The 20,106-nt window shown below is 37.6% G+C and overlaps 1 protein-coding gene across 4 annotated transcripts in view; it reads left to right on the top strand.

The window, feature by feature from the left end:
* Positions 1-20,106, top strand: part of DACH2 (dachshund family transcription factor 2) — a 264,018-nt gene that overhangs the window by 158,626 nt on the left and 85,286 nt on the right. For all 4 annotated transcript variants that reach the window (XM_042824971.1, XM_042824970.1, XM_042824972.1 and 1 more), the window contains exon 3: positions 13,826-13,957. In XM_042824971.1, the coding sequence (XP_042680905.1) occupies positions 13,826-13,957 (132 nt within the window). The remainder of the gene's footprint in view (positions 1-13,825; positions 13,958-20,106) is intronic.

Genomic DNA, 20,106 nt, shown 5'->3' with positions numbered 1-20,106 from the left:
GCTTAGGAATATATGTTTGCCGAGGGCTAAAATTGCCCAGGGTCTCTCTTTTCCCTAATTAGGGGCCTGCATTTAGTTGGGGAACTTGTTCACTCTGAATCCACAAGGGAGTACCTTAAATAACACGTATAGTGAATAATCACAGACTGTTGCTAAAGTGGTTACAGTTAATATTTTTAGAGTTTTCTAATGGTTTGCTTGTGGCAACAAAAATTGCTTAGGAACTTGGCGCATATGCTGTCTTTCTTCCCTGACTCTGGCTTAAAGATTTTAATGGATACTAGCTAACAGAGTGATCCTTTTGACTGCAGCTGTCTGACTGTCCTCATTTCAGAGGCTTGAGAACTCTGAAGCTACCAATCAGACTTGGTATCTGAAGAAGAGGCAAAAAGTTTTCACATGCTCTTGTCAGACCTGGGCCAGCAGACAGCAGTGAAATTCATTGGATACTGTTGTATTTCATCACCACAGTTACGAGTACTGCTGATATGGAATGTCCTGCGACGTTTGTCTGCATCTGGACGTGCATATAATGGCTGCGAGAGTGCATCTTTTCAGTGATGTGTGTTTCTTCCAGCAATAAGTAATCAAGATGCTGCAGCATGTGATCTTCTAGTTCACACGTTGTTTTGGAAAGAGAATTTCTATGTTCTTCACGGAGAGTTGACATTTTGTTTTGGGCTACTGCATTACCTAGTACTTGTAAGAAGACTAGCATTTACCTCACGCTTAAATGAAGCAGCAGCAGAGTAAATCCCAGCCCTCACCTGTTTGTGCAGAGCCTGTGCACCCGCAGTGAGATTTGTCTGCCAGGGAGCCCTGGGTGCGCTGTGCTGCCTGCGTGGCACAGGTGCTGCTGGCAGTTCTCTTCTACTCTCATGTGCTGCTGTTTCTCTTTGGAAAATTCTGACATTGAGAAAGAAAACAAAAGAAAACCTCATTGTGATCATTTTCAGGCTCTGGTTGTTATTTTTTAAAAGGTACAGTTATTGATGTCTTCCTAGCAGATGGTGTGATCCCATGATGCCTCTTACAAAATTTGATATATATGCATATATCTCAGTAGTTCAGTATTTATAATATAAATCAGTCTTATGATATGTTCCACCAGGTAAGGCTGGGCCTTTTATATTGTTACTAAGGATGAAATTAATCTGCTTCTGTTTTACTTAATTTTTGTTTTATATACTTGTGTATTCTAATTGATAGAAGTTCATTTTTTATTCTGCTTCTTAAAATACATTAGTTTTCTTGCAGAGAACTAGACACAGAAGATTACAAAAGTTTATTTGCTTATTTGTTGTTCAAGAAGCAGGGTGTTCTGAAACTCAAGCCCAGCAGCAGAAGAGTTGGAAGACTCAAGAGATAGCTTTGTTAGCTTTGTGTACCATACATCTGAAATATTTAATAATATTTAGATAGTTGGCTTATTTGCAGGTTTTTTTTTTCTGTCTTTGATCAAGTTACTTAAGGGTCTTTTCCAACCTAAATGATTCTGTGGCTCTGTGTGTGTGGATGTAGCACTTCGGGGCTTGCAGTGTTAGCTGTTGGTTGGCCTTGGTAATATTAAGGGTCTTTTCCAACCTAACTGATTTGGAGGCTTTTGTTGGGCTTTTTTTTTTTCAATTACTAGTTCTGCTGTAAGGCAGGGATTTTTATGCATCGGGTTTACAATAGTATAGATCAATACTGGATTGCATTTGAAGTTGGGTAGAACATGAATGATGAGTTTCCAGTTTGGCTGAAGGTGCAAGTCTTTCTGTGGCAGTAAACAGAAACAAGCGCTAAGAAATAAGAAAAGCTTCATTTGTGATGGATGGCAGGATCTTTCAAGTACGTTTAGTACTTGAAGGGAGGTGCATGCTTGTAATATTTGAGAATGACACAGTTAAAATATAGCTGGGTGCAGGTGTTCTGTGCCTGGAAGAGTTAGTTCAAGTGCATTGGGTTTTCTGGTCTGCAGAGCTGTACAGTGTCCAGGTTGGTTTGGCAGATCATATCTATTACCTCAGTAGCAGAAATATCTCAAAGTAAATCACATAAGAAGTATCGATGAACAATGTGCTTTTAAAAAAAAAAATAAATAAGATATTTTCCCTTTTTAAGAGATAAACAGCATAAGGAAGGAATGAGTTATTACTCCATGTGGTTGAATTTTTGGCTTGATGTTGGAAAGCAAATGGCTGTGGCTTCCTGTGTCATTTTCAGTATCTCTGGAGGGCGTACCATGATGAGTGTAGAAGGGGAATAAGGAGTCACCTCTTCCTTTCCTGGATGACATTTGAGTTTGTGGTCAGATATCTTGCTTTTAATAATGACTGTTTACTTTTCGTGTTTCTCAGCTCTGTATCATTATTATCATATAGTAGTACAATATAGTAAGAGATAAATGAGATCAGGAAGTTATTTCTGTATCGTTCTTGAGGCCAAATGTTTCTATGATACAGATACAACATCTTTTGTAGTAGTGTGTTTTATAGCATAAATCATTACTTCTTACCAAAACTTTAAAAAAGCTATGTGAAGCTCAGAGCTGATGTATTTCCTCTTACCACAGTTGTTTGTCAAAGGGCTGAGCTGATGAAACTTCTTTGTAAATTCTGACAGCGTAGCCTACTAAGTGGTTTATAGGTTTTTGCAGTGCTTCTAATGGCTAGTAATGACTAACAATAGAAGTAATTTAAGCATGTTGCTTTAATTAATGTTATCCCATCTTTTTCCTTAATTAATCAAGTTGTCTTAAGCCAGGAAACAACATTACTACTGAAGAAAGTGAAACTAATAGTTTGTAATCCATTCCTCCCTTGCAAATATTTTATTTCCAAATTTTGATGTCCACAGTGTTTCTAGGAAAATTATAACCTGTGAAATAATTTGGTCTCAGATCAGTTCATTGTCTGTGAACACAGGATTTGTTTTATTTAAATAATTCCAATATCTTTTCTTAATAGTCTGCACTTTTCCCTTAAATTCCTTACAAGGATCACCAGTATTATTTAGTATCACTATTGGATAAAACCTCTGAAATTCGTCTAGTAGGAAAATATAATCTTAAAATTGTTGATACATATCTAGTATAAGCAACAATAACCAAGTTTGGTCTGAGTTGGTTCCAGGAAGAACAAAGTTTAGCCAAGGATTTAAGCAAGAAGTTTTTCTGAATGCCGGTACATGTGAAAGCATTACTGATCTATTAAAACCTCAGGACTTCAACCAATTCATTTTAGTCATGATATTGCCTAAAGTTGAAGTATTTTATAAAAGCTAAACAATGCCAAATGCATTTGGCTGAGATCAAAAGCCAAATCTATTTGTTCTCTTTCATCTTCAGTGTTCCATTTCCTAGGAGTATGACCTTAGTCAAACATCTATTAAAGTTAGCTTTTGATCTTACTCCCTTTTTTAGAAAAAAGAAAAAAAGTCAATCTTCAAGATTTTCTCGCAGAGACAATCACACTATTGTGTTGTAATGTTCCAGTAGTGTGTGAGTAAATAGGATTCTCTGATGTATGTGATAGAACAGTGGTTAAATGGGACAATCATTTTTGTGTCAGAGACAAGAATCAAAAGGAAGCATTCTTCAGAAGCTGTTAACTGGAAAACCCCCCAGGTCAGTGGAAGCATGTTAACTGGTCAATGCACTGCATTTTTTGGTCCTTTGATGAAAATGCCTTGTAATTTGATAACAGGTAGCTGTTCATTTGTAATACAGTTTTCTCTTCACCAGTCAAAGCTGCCTACTGATTAATCAGCAAAAAGGTTAATTTTCTTCTCAAGTATGAGGAATTTAGTGGCTTTTTGAAAGAAGGAGGGAGAGATAGCATAGTGGGTATTGCATCCTTTATTTCCTGAAAAGAACTATGAAGGTTTTTTTTTTTGTCATCTGTTCCTACAGATAAGGATCTTAGAAACTGCCTCAGTTCTCAGTGTAGGTGAAGGGAGTCTGTTTTAAATACACACCGATTCCTAAATCTACATAGAGTAATACAATTACAGTTAAGATTTGTATTTACCATACTGAGGTGACTTGAATAATGGCCATTTAGTAGCTCATCTGCCAAAACCCTACTATTAAACCTGTCCTCATCAACACAGTTTCACAGTTCTGAAAGTCTCAATTGATGGATATAGTAGAATAATACTGAAAATGTATATTTGAAAGCAATGTCTATAGAAGAAATAAAATGTCTCTTTTTAATTAACCACTGTGTTGACAGATCACATATTAAATTTCTAAAACCAGCGTTAAATTCTCACTAGAAACCCAGGAATATTAGCTGGATATGTTTAAAAGAATATATGATAATCTCTCAATGTGAGGAAAAAAAAGTTAACTCTTGGTTCTAAAAAGAGAGCTGCAAGGAGTACCGTATTAATATTGACAAAAAACTGAGTGCTGTATAGTGTGATAATTGTAGAAGTAGCAATTGGAAGGGATGACACGTCAGTTTACAGAAAAGCAAGATTAATAGGTTTCTGCAGTATTTTACTCAATTGCAAAAAGTAATTTTCAGTACATCTTGGACATCATTTATACTGAATATATTTTAGTTTATAAAATAAATGTATTTGAATTATAAAATCTGAGACTCCATTTTAAATCTGAGTATGCTTTGACTATTGAAATTGTTGAACAAAACTTAAGATGAAAATGCTTCTGGCCATAGTTTTATAAGAAGTGAAATTGCCGTACTGATGCAAACTTAAGAGTAAAAACCACTAGAGTTTATCTGGAAAGATTTGCAAGGGCAAAGAGAATATTTGCATAATTTTAGATAGCTAAGTGTTTCAGTTCACTGACTAGATTATTTCTCTCCTTCTTGAGCTTCCATTTGGCTCTAAGACTGCAAGTTAATTCAGCTTGACCAATGAGCAGTGATATATCCTTTAAGGTTTTGAAAATTGTGTAGTTCATCTTCTATGTGTTATTTTTATTCACAGGGTGGAACAAGAAAATAAGCTTCCAGTCAGTTTCTCAGCTTTGAAAAATGTACTTTACCTTCCATAGCATAAAATGGAAATAGCTATTCTGGCATAACTTCATAAACAAAGAAGATATTAGCCCATTGGGACTAAATTATTTGTCTCCTTTGTTATTTCTGTAAGTAAATGTGGCTGAAAAAGCTTTAGCAAAACTGAAGGAACTTAAAACAGGAAGACCAGAACAAGCAGATGTTAAGAAAGTTAAGGTACACGCTCTTCTGTAATCACATTCCATACACTCTCTGGTTGTGTGATCAATAGTCATTAATTTATGCCCCAGAGGAAAATATTGCTGTTTGTGATTCTTTACCTATGGTGCAAAACTAGCTAGAAGTTACATCTGGCAAGCTCCAGCCTAGGGCCTCCTGTTTTTCCTTTGCAGTGCTAGAAATTCATACATCCATCACCTGTGTGCAGGAGGTGCCCCAGCAGCAGCTCAGCTGCTGGAAGCGTTCCCAGGAAGCGTTGAGCAGCGTTCGCTACCTGGCCGCCTTTGTTCTTGCCACGCAGAGATGTGCTGAAATGTTCTGTGAAGGGTTATCCTTATCCCAGTGTGGCTGGTTGGATAACTGCATAAACACTGCTGAAATTCAAGTTAACGAATCTAAAATCTCATTTTAGGTAGAGATAGTAGCCAAAATGTTTATGCTGTAACACACCTCTGATCAGACTCACCACAGAGGCCCACGTAGAATAATCATTGCTGATGGAAGGGACTTTGTGACAAAGGCTGCCTTCCCAAGGACCATGTGAAGCATGGAGTTGTAACTGGTTGGGATGGAGTTTTTGTTCTTAAGTGATGCTGCTTTCAAACTCATATTGGAGAGCACGGGCTCCCTCTTTACGTTGGTTAGTATACTATGCTTAATAAGCATAATGTTTTTGAATATTTTATGAAATGGACACAGATTTCTCAGGTATTGGAAAAAAACCATGTATATGAAGGGATGATACATAGCAGGTAGTCTAGCAAGTTAACTCAGTGGAGGAACCTGCAATGAATGTTGCTGTGTGAAGTGACACAAGTTGTCAGCCCAACTAAAGGTCTACATCATTAATTTTGGTAACAAGAATCTAATCTTCGCAAACAATCCTACTGACTGTAAGTTGGTTGCAGACAGATTGCTGCAAAACTGGGGATTGCAGTGCTTATGAAGAAGGCAGAATTGTATCCTTATTTGAGCACTTCATCTTCACTTTCAGATGAAGTTCGTTTGAGTTTGCCTATGACCAGTCTTAGCCCTTCGTTCTGTATCTTGCCAGTGCCAACCATCGTGGAGAACGGTTTTTGTTCGTGGCACTTTAAATTATGTGTTTGCAAGCAGGATTTCTATCATTGCTTGGCTTTGGCTCGTTGCAGATATCTGAGGAAAGGCTGGAATAGTGTTTCTCTTCTGTAAGGCTTTGGCTTCTGGAAGGCTACATCAGGAACCTGCGCAGTGTGATCCTCAGAGCCCTCTGGGTCTGACTTGTCTGGCTGCAGGGAGCAGTAGTGGCCAGAGAAACTTCTCAACAACCCTGCTTCTAACAGCAGTGCTGAGAAGAAGGGATCTTGATAAGTAGATTGAGGTTTTGTCTAAAATACTGTATGGAATTCAGTATTCACTTAAAATCCTTGAAATAACCAGGTTTTTAATCATGCTTTGAGACAGCTGGGACACAGCTGAGCTATGCCATCTGATTGAAAAAAATAATAATGTTTGTATGGTATTTTCCAGTCACAAGTAGGAAGTAGCTTGAAATTGCTCACAAAGATATCCTTATTCTCAGAAGGCCTTCCAGCTCAGTTAATTTTACAAGCTCTAGAGATTCATGCCAATTCCAGATAAGCTTTCAGACACTTTGGTGTTTAACTGAAAGGACCTCCAAAAACTTCAGCTGTTTCCCCATCATTATTGATTAGGAGAAGTGCTTTAAATCCACAGAAATTGATTAAGTAGGAAAGGAATAAGGGTGAGGAAAAAACCTAATAACAGCTAATTCTAATTTCGGGTGGCAGTACATGCACCATGACAGACTTCCATGATGACAGTGGATTTGCAGAATCTGTAACTTTTCATGAATGTGAGGGCTGCTACGCTGGAATTTCTGTATGTCAATTTTATTTTCTCCAGAACCCATACATTTTCTAAAACTTAGCTAAGGGTAACTAAGTCCTGCAATGCAAGACACATGCAGTGAGTGCTGATGAAAGTGGCCGTGGAGGTGTTTGTGCACCCAGGGCCCTGTCTGTGCAGGAGCTTCTCTGACTGTTGGCCAAGCTGTAGTGCTGTGAATTTGACCCAAGCTAATCCAACACTGCTCCATCCAGGATATGTCAAAAGGTGACTGTTCTGCACAGGCTGGATGCAGGTGCGTGCCACCATCTTTATTTATCTTCATTATACTGAAATTAGTGATGCTGTACAGATTGTGAGGCTGATGTCTAAAATACATTTTCCTTTTTGAGGCAAATAATATCACCTTCATATCCTTTCCTGTGGCCTCTCAATATGTAGGACTTTGGAGGTAGCATTTCTTTTTTTATTTCAAATAGAATTGATTTTTGTATTTTAACACATTTATAGTTTACTTTTTAGTTTTTTACGTCCTCAATCTAAATAATTGTGATTTTAGTCTGTGACAGCATTAAGAAAAGCTTAAGATGATAGTTTGAGAATTTGGATGATTCTGAGTATTAGTGTAATTTGTTTTGTCCTTCCTCAAATCTGAGTCCTAGTGCATGATTTTTTTCACTCTTTTTCTATATTAAAGCACAGTTTTTCATTGTACTGTGTAACATGAGAATTTTCATTTTATTCTGTAAAAGATATCTCACTAAAATTGCATTAAATATGCACAGAAGAATTAGAAATTACGTGTATAAAGTGATTGCGAACTTTTCAACTGCAATTCAGTGGCTGATGTATCTACTCCATGTGTTCTTCCATCTTCTGAAACTTGTAGATCAAAAGTGGGGTGGTCAGTCAATCAAATATACAGAAGAAGGTAAAGGTCACAGTAGTGCAGAACACTAAAAGTATTACGCATAAAAGTCTTGACAAATCATTCTCATGGCATAGACTGTAAAAAAGAGCAGAAAATGTCATGAGATTAATCAATTCTGGTAAGACGCTGTAAGAATGGAGAAAAAGAAATAATGTAGCCCTCTCTGTGTTCTTTGTAGATCCCATTTTTCTGTTTCCCTCCAATGGGGTGAGCTGCAGTTCAGTTTATTGTGAGATACAGGCTACCTTTAGAGTAAAATATGCAGTATATACAGGTATTGCTGCATAGCAGCTTGAGTGTGGCTGTGTTCGTGTAGGCGTTATCAATGTTACTACACGTAGGCATAAATTTGGGTTTAACATTTGTGTATTCTTCAAATTGAAGCTCAGACATGTCTCCAGACTGCTCTAATGCTGTAGTCTTTCGTTTAGACATCTTATTCAAGACTGATTTACCAGACATCCGTGTTCGTAGCAAGGTTTTACCTCCTGCTAAACAAGAATGATTCATTTCAACAATAGAGAAGTGTTTCTTTTCTAATGTGAGTGCTCAAATTAGTGAATTCATAGAAGCATTCTGAAAATTTTAAGTACATTATATGCATTTTGTAATTTTCCTGTTGAAGAAAATGGGAAAGAAAGCTTATCTTTTTCAGTCTTCAAAGGCCTAATTTATTGGATGTTTCAAAATTGTTTTCACTGTTTGCAATATGGTATCTCACATTAACATTTCATACTACCAGATGTTTCATTATTCCTGTTTTAGCACATCATATTTGACCCATAGCAGCTTTGAATGCAAATAACAAACAAGCTGATGCACAATGTTTGACTGTTAGACTGAAGTAATATGCAAGGCTGAACTGAGTTTCATTTTTCTTTTGAATATTATTAATTGCAATGTGTTGGCTGTTAATTTAATTAAATGTTTTGTTTTAATATAAGACCATTCTTCAGTTCACTGACTCACCGTTACATTTAATTAATTGCAAACCTCAAGATTTGATTACTCATAGTTCTCCTTTAGTTAATTTACTTGTTCACAGTTTTGACAGAAAGGCTTTCAAACTAATATGAAGGAGGAGCACAGTCTAACTAATTAGGGAGCTGAAAAATAGACCTAAAACCTTATGGCTTGAGCATAAGATTAGCAGATACCCGGAGTTGTATCAAAATGCTTAGAATCATTGGGTTTACCATCAAGATCCAATTTCCAGTAGCTGGACATCAGTTAAACATGAAGGACTCACTTAAAAGAAAGATTCTGAGGTCCATCAATGCAGGAGAGTGACCGAGTTTCAGTTTCTTGGTTCTCCAGGAAGGCATCTGCTGCTCAGTGAGTTGTGCTGTGCTCAGGGCCCCAGGCAGTGCCCTTCATCACCTGATGCTGGGAGCGGGGTGAGGTCAGCGCTGCCCATGATGGGGCTGGGGGGCTCCGCAAGGGGCCTTGCAGTTGTGATCTTCAAGCCATGCAGTATAACTGCGTTTTTGTTGAAATCATTCCTGAGACTTCATGGAGGAGTGAGCTTCAGTAGTATCTGTGTAGAGGGCACTCGAGTAAACAATTAACCACTGGTTTTAGTGGTTTGCAGCCTGGAGATGCAGACAGCTTTGTGTATATGACTCTCCAGTGCTCCAGGAGCCTGGGCTGGAGGAGCAGAGCACATGCCCTGTGAGTCTGGCCCTGTAGTGCACCTAGGTCAGTTACAGTGACAGCACCCCGTTAATAGCAGGTCTCTGCAGTGCTGCGGCCTGTGGTGCTGTGTACTCCTAGTTAGAGTTGAGAATTGTGATGCAAAAGCATTCTTTAATTGCGGCTCAGAATACAGCTGCAGAATCTGACTTCATTGCAACCTGAGTATAAACTATGTTGGCTTGCATGTCCTTGAAAGGTTATTTCAGGGCTAAAGCTGTGTGTTGTGCTGCAGAGTTATGCAGACTTGTCAAAAGGAGAGTACACAGTGTCCTGACAAAACTGAAATTTCAGACTGAAAATTACTAATGGCAGTTGGCTGTTTTGCCATATGCACAATGCAGGTGTGCCTGAGCACACACCATCACAATCTGTTATGCACTTGTAATCAAGATTCATATCTAGAGAGCTGCCCTGAGCACAGCTCCGAGGTGCGCCCTTGGTGGTTGTGCCGGGGGGCCCACAGGAGCTGCTGTCCCTCGCCAGGGCAGGGTTTGGGAAGCAAAGTGCTGCAGCTGACCTGAGACTCGGGATTTTCTTTGTTGTTAGTGTTGGAGAAGTTGCACATATTTGGCAGTAAGTGGCACAGTTTATTTCCTGGATGCTTTGTGATTGAGCACAACTGGGCAAAGATGTCTAAAGGAAGAGAAATGTAAAGTGTAAAAGGGGAGAAAAAACTGGAAACTGAAGTTTGTGATCCAGCTCCTTAGGCTTTCTCTGTGATCCTTTTTATTTGTTGAAAGTAGAGGGATGTCCACATTGCAGCAGTTTGCAAGTCCATTTTTCAATGTGAGGCACTCTGAAGTGTATTTCTGCTGCTGCTAATTATTCATCCAAGAGGATGGAAATGATTCTTCAGCTCTTTGTAGATCTTCAGATAAGCCAGTTGAAAAATAGCCCTCCTTGCCACAGTGAGCTGGAGCTAAGACAGTTGCAGAAAGTTTTCTTAATAGTTAAATAGAAGTTTCAGTAATAGTAGCCTTGGCAGTAGTCTTAATTGGAGATTATGCCAGTGTTTGATTTGCTGCATGTTTGCTTCCATCCTTTCAGTCAGTACCGTGCCATTACTAATGAAACCATCTACTTCAGCCTCAGTTGTATTAGCTTTCAGAGTTATTGAATGATTATGCAGTGTTTTTGAAATATCTCATACAGTACAGTTCTGGAGCTTTTACTGCAGCACAGTTAGAGTGGGGATTAGTAGAGGCTGAAGAGCAGTGTAAAGGCTGCTGTTGCTGAGCTTAGAAAGAGTACTGGCATATCTGCCGTAACTGATCCGGACCACTCAGCATCCTCAGAGTGTCATGCTATATACATTAGAACTGTGCTGTACTCTATAAACTTTTAATGCTGAAGTAGAGCGACTTTGGTGTGGCAGATGGCACAGCATGGATTTCTGGTACATCATTGTTTTTTTGGCTTTTGTCCTCACGGCAGCTGTGTCTGGTTAGGGAGCTCAGAAGTGCCTGTCAATAATTGCTTTTAATTTCTGCAGGTGGCATTGTGGTGATTTGGAGACCTTTTATGCCTTTCTGTTTGTTCCTCAATCCCGTTTTCTGTCTTCATTATGCTTCTGATGCAACTGCTCAGAAGTATTTTTTATACAGACCCTGGCTAACTTCTCACCTTACTTTTTCACTGAAAATTTTGTTGAAGACCAAAATTCACTTTCTGTTGCTGTTTATGTGCTTCTGAATAGTTTATTTATTCATTTGTATATTTAAATTAAGCACAGCTTTGTAACCTGGTGTTTCAAGGACCTGCATAAATACTGACCCGTGTGAAAATACTTCACTGGACTGTGTGTTCATCCATATGTGCTTGGGTACATACAAGTGATAAAACACTGCATTAAAAGGAAGTGTGTTTGGACTTCATTTTGGTAACCTTTAAAGGAAATGCCGATTATTTGTAAAAGGGTTATTGAACAAAAAGAGAACAGGCTGTGAGTGGGTACTGTTCTGATCATGATTTGGGGATGGCTGTACCTGAACACTTTGGTTGGGATGTGGAGCAAAAGTGCAAGTAGGAGCACAAATCGTGCAGGTTCCTGGAAACCCTGGAAGCAGTAAATTCCTCAGAAGATTTGTGATCATGAACTCAAACTTCCTAAAGACAATAGGAAGAACCATCCCGTTTCCTTTCACTAGGACAAGGTGGAGAAGTTTATAGACTTTCATCTTCTGAAAGTGCATGAACAGTTTCATCATTTAAGATGTATTATTTCTTTGATGGATTAAATGTGAGTGATGTCTGCCAGAGAATTTTAAAAGCAGAAGTTTAAACATCAGGGTTTGATTTTAACCTGATAAAAACCCTGTACCATTTGCAAAAGAACTTCAAAGGGTGTTTGAAAAATTCTATTTTAAAATAAAAAATGAGTACTGTTAAGAAGTAAAGGCTGAAATGACCTGAGAAACAAAATAGTTGATGTTGTTTTCTGGACTCTGCTTTAGTGTATTTGTAGTTAGTGTATATTAAAAATAAGATCAATACGGTTTTTCATGTAGCAGTGACAGAACAAATGCTGAGTTAGTGTAGGTGATACACATCAGACTTGGCATCAATGCTTTTGGATTATAGGACTGTGCAAATGTAGATAATTTTGGTGAATGCTGAAGGGCTTTTAGGTGGGATGGGAGTAGCAGAACAGAACTGGTTGACTTTTATTATTTCTTTCTCATAACCTATCATCTCCAACTTACTGCTTTTAATCAGGGATATCTTCCTGAAGTTAACAGGGTTGCTGTTTGTAGCTGTGTGTGATGGTAATACATACACCTCCCCCTTGCGTTTGGAGTCTCTTGATTGCTTGCTTACTTAACTCATATTAAAATAATGAGAACCTTTGTGAAGCCTGTTAGACGAGCAGCACAGCTAATCTAAATGTCAAATTCATAGTAGCTTTTAAAAGAAAATATTTTCATTTATGGATGTGTGGCAGTATGGGATATGAAAATTATTAGTTCACTTTAATCAGTGTCTAATGTCTCAGTAAGCAGTACTTTTTATACAGAGCAGATTATTTAATTCTGTTCTGAATTATCATGTGCTACCAACCAAAAAAAAGTTGTTTTTGGTGAATGCGAGTGTTTTTGTGGAACTAAATTACAAGATAGCTGATGTGAAGCATTCAGTGTGCTTTGTAGGAGATAACAAAAGCAATTCATAATTTGCTGAGAGGAAGGCACTATAGCTAGTTTTATCCATAACTGAATGAATCAATCATGATACCTGTAAGGATCTTCTTTGGTTACGGGTCCTTATCCCCCTCTATTTCCCATGTGAGATTTTCAATTACATCTTAGCCAGAGTAAAATTAATTTGATACTGTCCAGAAGAACATTTTATCTCATACTGAAAAATCCAAAATTATAAAACTTGAAAAGCTTACAGTCACGAATGAAAAACATAGGGAAATCTTCTCCTTTTCCTTTCCTTTTCCCTTTTAAGAAAAACATGTAATGATGATGGTAGCTGGTAACCTGACCCTACTCCTTCTCTATTACTATTTTAAATTGATTCAGTTTAAGTCACTTGAGAATCTCCGATTTATTCTGTAAATGTGTAATGGTTTTAATATCTCATTGAAGTGAGGTTGAGTTTATAATTATATTGTACGTTTCTTGCATTTCCAATGTAGTATTTTCCAGTGGTAATAATATTCAAATCAAAAGACTTCAGAAAAGCAGTGTTTTTATATATATCATAATAGCACAGCATTTATTTTTTCCACTTTAATTGGCTTCCGGCTGTTGAAATTAAGAAACACCACATTTTACACGTGTACTTGGAAATTTTGTAGCAGCCAAGTCAAACAGAAAGAGATCAAAGTGCCAAAGTGATCAAAGTGACAGGAAATGATATTTAGAAGTATAATGAAAAGGAGTAACGTGAGATAAATAGTTTTTTACATTATACATGTGCAAAAGGGACAAAAAACACAAACACTAGAAAATACATTTTTAGAATGCAGTACTAGAATAACAGAAAGGACCTGAAGGTAATGTTCAGAATGACGCTACATAACTGGGATAAGAATCTGTACTGAACTTACATGACTTGCTTATTCTCACTGAAAGGAATTACCATGATCTTCGTATTTTTCAGTCCTGTGTTGTACCATGTGATGCTGCATTTTATTTATTTCTATTCTTTCCAGGTTTGACAGCAGCAGCCATGGCAGAGGCTATGAAGTTACAGAAGATGAAACTTATGGCAATGAATAGCCTCCATGGAAGTGGAAGTCAAAATGGAACAGAATCAGAAAATGAAGAACTTAATTCTAACGCAGGTAAGTAATGCTGTGCACACGAGCTCTGAGGGAAAACCTTTTTACCCGTTGAAAACAAAATCAAAATCTATCTCAAATTCTTGTATTCTTTTATTTTGTAAGCTTTCCACTGCCAGTATTAAATAAAAATCATTGCACGTATTCCTCCTGTTTTCCTCCTAACAGCCACCTTCAGCAAAAGTATTGAAGGATTGCTCTGTAAGAGTACATGCATTTAAAACTCTTCTCTAAATGTGTCTGTAGTAACAGAGTATTTCTCTTTGGCACTAATATAGAGCATTTCTATAAATTATGGAAGGTGTCCAAAACATCAAGTTGTTGGAGCTCATTGTGAGTCACCACAGTTCGCTGGAGAAAGGTGAAGTAGTGAATGCTAAATTACCAGCTGTTGGGCTTTTTTCGTTTTGTTCTTCCCCTGTATGGATGTTTGCAAAGCACTGTTATGAAGGAGTCATAATAAACCTCTGTTATGGCCTACCTGGTTGGAATAACATTGAGAATAAGGCACTGATGCTAAACACAAATTCATCTGTGCTATTATTAACCATTAGTATAGACTTGAACTATGTTCTCTGAATCCCAGTTCCACGAGAGTAAGGTTCAAAGACAGAAATTAATCCTCTGAAGAGAATATCTTCTTTATTTATTTTTATTTCTTTTTCAGGTGAATAGATCTTACTCAAACAGTGTAGAGTACTTAGAATAAGGTAGACCCATTTTGTATCAGGAAGCTGCTTTATATCTATTATAATAAGGGCAGATTCATTTGAGTCAGTATTTTTAACACAAACAATCCTAAAATACGCTCTTTACGTTTTGGAAGCTTGCACATCCTCTATTTTCATTATCAGTTCAACAACAGAGGCATTTTCTGGTCCCTCATTGCTTTCAGATATCCACTGGCATTCACTTATGTCTGACATCACATGTGTCTCTAAAGGCGAAGCCACTCTAGCAGTTTACTTGCTTGGATGGTGTATAGTGTATATGCATTGTGCCATCAAAATGGTAATTTATTAGACCAATAAAGCAGCAGCTGGGAGGTCTTAGACTCATTTTCTAAAGGAATAACTTTGAATTCATGACAAATTATGCACAAAGCAGTCTTTCCAAACGTGATATTGCCTTTTGCTAATTTTGTGTACTCATCTGTATTGAAGAAATCTGGCTTCCAGTTCATGCATTGAGCCCTTCCCCAGCTTTCTATTATGTAGAATACATATTTCTTATTCACCCCTCAGACCCTAATCAATTAGTGCATATTGAATTAAAAAAAAAAACAAACTGAAAAAGCATATTTAGTATGTGTTGTTCTTTGTATGTAGTTCAAAGTGAATTACTCAATTTCACTGAATGCTAATGTGACTAGAAGATAGAATTCTTACAGAAAAGCAGAGAAGCTTCAAGCAGAAAAGATGTGGGACTAGTATTATGGTTTTTAAAAGCTGCTGTAGCAAAGCGTGCTAACTTGAACATTCATGGTTTGGTGTGTGTTATGTTATGGCAAAATTTGTGTTCCTTTGTGGAGAATCTGCAGTACAGTAACAATATTATTTTAGGTACCTCATTGACAAATTTTATGGGGAATATCATACCAGCTTTTCTAAAATACATCAAGAGGATGCATATTAAACTGAAGTTCTCTGCAGTTTAGCAATTCAATGAGTTACAGAACTGACTCAATACTAATTCAAGTATTTGGAAAAAGTCCCACTGACTTTAACTGAAGGTGCAGTGGGGCCCAAGGATAAAGAAGTGGTATCAGTTACACAGAGATCTTTTTCCAATTCTTTACCTTGTTCATTGCCACGTGCAGTAAAATTACCAAGAACGTTTTTTATGGATTGAGTGCCAACATCACTTGCAGGAGGAGAAATAATTCCTTGACTGAAAGAACTACTAATAATCATAATTTTCCTTTTTTTTAGTATCTACAATGCTAGCTGGAAGTCAGATTGTTTGTAATGCAGTGTTTCTCCCTTTCTTTGGAGGGTCTTTTTTTTAATTAACAAAAAAAAAAGGTTTACATTAAACAAATTCGGCAGACTGTGTAAAAAAAAAAAATTCCAATGTAATTAATGTGCACTTTAATTAAAACTGTCTCAGCTGAGGGGTTATGAAATATTCACTGTAGAAAAGTCTTTGGAAAGTGATAGAGCCTCAAAAGAGTCACCATTTTGTTTGCAGGTTGATGCACACTTTCAAACATTGATTCATGTGAAGAGAACACCGCTGCAATTCTGTGTGCATGAAAGCTTTCCCTAACATTGGTTTTGCTCTAGACTGTTAGAGTTTAAATGACTGTTAAAAGCAATGGGGATGCAGAATGAGAAACAAAATTGAATTTTGAATTTTTTTTTTTTACTAAGAAGTGGGAAAAAGAAATGGAGCAAAGGAGTCAGAAGCCTCATAAGTGAGTAAAACATTTTATTTTAGGAGAGAGACCTACAGTTTCTTTGATTTGAGGTTGTGTTTAATAGCTTTTGTAATGGCTGCAACATGACTCTGCATCTAGATTTCAGCATGAATAACAACCTGTTCGTGTTTCATTTAGCTCCAAATGAGAAATTCTGTCTTTTATTGTTTTAGGAAATTAGTCTGTGTACTCTTGCTCCTGGAACTTTATAATTAATCACTAAAGGTTATGGCTGTTGAGAGTTTGTGGGAAATAGATGTCTGAATGATTATAATTGTAGCTGTCAAATCAGAAATATAGTTGTACAGAGCAGAGGACCTTTTGTTTGCTTTGATTTTTTTTTCTTTTTACTGTAACACAGACTTGAAGAGTTGCAAGTTTACTTTAGAAAAACAGCTATAAAGATTTTTGTGTTTTATTGCCTTGGAGTTGCATGTTGACTTCCTTTGGAGAGTATAAGATTTAAAACCACTAAATATTTCAGTTTAGAATGTGTGTCTGCCTCTTATTTCCATAGCCTGATGAGTGGAGTGGTGTGTTTTGTTAGTGTTTTGGACAAAAAATGTCATATGCCTTGAAACTTTACTGACTGACTTTTTCAGAAGTGAGCCATTATATGCAGGTCATTAGTGTAATAAAAAAGTGATGAGAACTTCTGTCATATCCATTTCAGTACCCATTTGTATCCCAAGTTAAAGCCAGAATGAAATCATTTGGGATGAGTTTCTTTAATAATGCCCAGAATTTCACTTAGGCAGTTTCACTGTCTGTGCATTATGTGCATATGATGATACAAACTTTGAAGATTTTCCATATATAAAGTCAGAATTCATGCCATCAGTTTACAATCTGAACTCTAACTCAGGATATCTGTCTGTAATCCTTCATATGTTGCTCGAGTGTCCTCGAGTAGGTTACAGGCATGGAACTGAATTTTAGAAGAGTGCCTATGCAAATGTGCAGCAAATAATGTGCTGCTTTCTTGCTTCCAGTTTTCGCCATCAGGTCCTACCTCCTTCCTGCTATTGCATATTAGTCATGGTGGAGGCTGGAACTGCAAATAACTGATAAAAAAAAAACTCAACAACTTGCTGCAAGAGACGAAGCTGAAGCTGTGGAAAAAATGTACCTTGAGAATAATAAATTGTACATTTGGTTTTATTTGAACTAATCCATTAGTTCACAGGGTTGTGAAGAATGTTGTTAGACATTTGAACATTAATATCCTCCTTCTCTCTATAGAAGAGAGATTTTTTGCACCTTCCTACTCATCATATGAAGTGTTGAAACAAGCTCTTCAGGCAGTAGAAGAATCTCATGCAATCCAGCACTGTATGTTCTCTGCTGTCCCACTGGTCTGTACAGTTCATTCTTTGGGGCTTTGTGTCCATCTTCATCTTCTCATAGGATCTGTGAAAGAAGGTTGAATTGAGAGAACCCTGTAGTTCACTGAAGTCCCAAGAGATGAGCCATGGTGCTGGTGGCACTCCGTGCATGCCTGGGAATTGCCTTGAGTGCCAAGGATTGCCGCAGCCACAGCAAGTCACTGATATGTGTGCCAGTTGTTGGGCCTTCCATATTCCTCTCAGTAGGAGCAAGATTCTGAGTCTGGCAGCTGGAGCCAGGTCTGGTGGATGTATCTGCAGATTGATTTGAGCCCGGCCACGTTGCCAGGTTTCTTGCTCTGTGGAAATAAGGTGAACAAACCTCTCCAATAGCACAGAAGTGTTTTTAAAGATCATCTGTTCTGTCATTGTGAATACTAAGATTAGGTGAAGCGACTTCTGGAAATGAGCATATGATTATCTGGGAAATTTGAAATTTATTTGAAGTCATAGCTTTGTATTTTTTTTTTTTTTTTGTAACACGGTTCCAGGTAAATTATGAGAGTATGTGGTAGAGAAGGAGTGTGGAAGATAGACTGCAAAGTAAAGTATTGGTGGGATTACCTATAAGAATGCTGTTACACAGCTGCATAAACAAAGAAAGATCAGTGCATGGTAATCTGTGACAGTACCTGTTTGTACAGAACCTCAGTGCAGAGAATAAAGCAGTTATTTCCTTCTGTTGGCTTTTGGAGTTAACATGCATGATTTAATAAATGTGTTTTGCTTTCCCAAGAGAGATATCAAACGGTACTAAGTGTTTCAGTGGTATTTCCTTAGGAAGTCAAAATGTTATTCTGTATGTAGAGTCTTGTTGCTTAATTTTCAAACAAGGAGCTAAGTTAGGCAGAAAAGAAAGGAAAAACACCCTGGCTTTTGGCATATGAGGATCAGAGGAAAAACTCTTTGTAGGAGAAAAAAAACCACAGTGCTATCTTTTTATCCTTTTTTCCTTTCAGTACCTGCCATGCAGTTTTCTCATAAATGCAAACATCCTTCACAATCTGTTTAAAAAACCACAAATACATCACTCAGAGGAATATTTAAGGAACCATCAGGAGGGAAAAAACTCATTGGTTTAATGGAATGCTGTCAAGGAAAATCAGCATCACAAACGACACAGGGGCAGAATTGATACTTTTGCACTGACATGTTAAAAGAAAATCCCATGCATTATTTAGAAAACCCAGAAATCTGTCAGCTGTATGATTGCCGAGTTAGCAGAAGCAGGAGGATGCTGCTCAAGTTGAAAAGAAACGCGTAGGCACAGATCCATATTGTAACCTTTCATGTTCTCCACCCACCATGAATACCCAGCTATTACACGGTCAGCATTTTTTTTTTAGTTTTTCTCTTTTAAAATGTTCAAGTGCTTGAAAAGTCAAAAGAGGTAGGTCTTTTATTCTAAAAAGCAGGATGCCGAGGCTGTTATTTTATTGTAAGAGTAAAAATGATGAGAGCAGAGAACAGATTTTTTAATCCTAGACCGCCATGCAGACTTCATGAAGTCATTTTCCTGTTGTTAAAGCAAGTGTCTTCTGTGTTACGTGAACAGGGAGTTATTGTTTCAAATATCATAATTTTATTTAAACAACACAAAGCATTTGTGCCATTTTTGAAAAATAACCGATCAAAATGATCACTGATATTTTTAGAATCAGTTGAAAAGCTAATCAGGCACACATCTCTTTAGTTCTCCTTTTGTCAGGAGGAATATATACAGCTTGAAATGAGCAAAAGTTTAATCTATTTTTGCTATGCCACCTCATCCAAAAGCTTGACTCCAGACCTACCAGAATACTAAACCATTGCATCTCACAAATTGAGACATCAGTGCTATTTCTTCAGTTGCATACCTGCTGGTTGTGGCCCCATAGGCAGTGAGGACCAGCTTTGTCTAAAAGTGTTTATCCTGTGGCCTTAACACTTGAAATAGGATTCACGTATCAGTGAAGCTAAGTGGCTTCTGGGGTGCTCTTCCACATGCAGGTTTGGAGGTGTCATGTCTGGGAAGTTTCCTTAATGCACTGCAAGTGGTATCTAAGAAGTTGTTGGCATATGGGGTGAAGGAACTCAAACATAGCACCAAGCTCTGAAAAGCTTTACCAATTTGCTGCTTGTCTGTGGTTTCTGACTGATACAGGGTAACTCATTTTGTGCAGGAAATCTGAGTGGAACCTTTGGAGCCAGGGTGCAGTAATTCTGAGGGAAAAGCTAGAAGTGCTGTTTCAGTTTCTAGACACAGCTCCTCAGGCGTTAGCGGGGAAGTGGAAAGCTGTTGGGTTGGTTCAGTCATACCTTGTTTGTATTCTTCTATCTGTATCACTTCTATTTCTTCCTAGTTGTGA

The sequence above is a fragment of the Centrocercus urophasianus genome, unplaced genomic scaffold, assembly GCF_019232065.1.
Source record: "Centrocercus urophasianus isolate 14NV4802_14NV808 unplaced genomic scaffold, USGS_Curo_1.0 seq_24, whole genome shotgun sequence".
Classification (NCBI taxonomy): domain Eukaryota; kingdom Metazoa; phylum Chordata; class Aves; order Galliformes; family Phasianidae; genus Centrocercus; species Centrocercus urophasianus.
The sequence above is the reverse complement of the archived record's forward strand: the minus strand, read 5'-3'. Positions and strand labels throughout refer to the sequence as shown.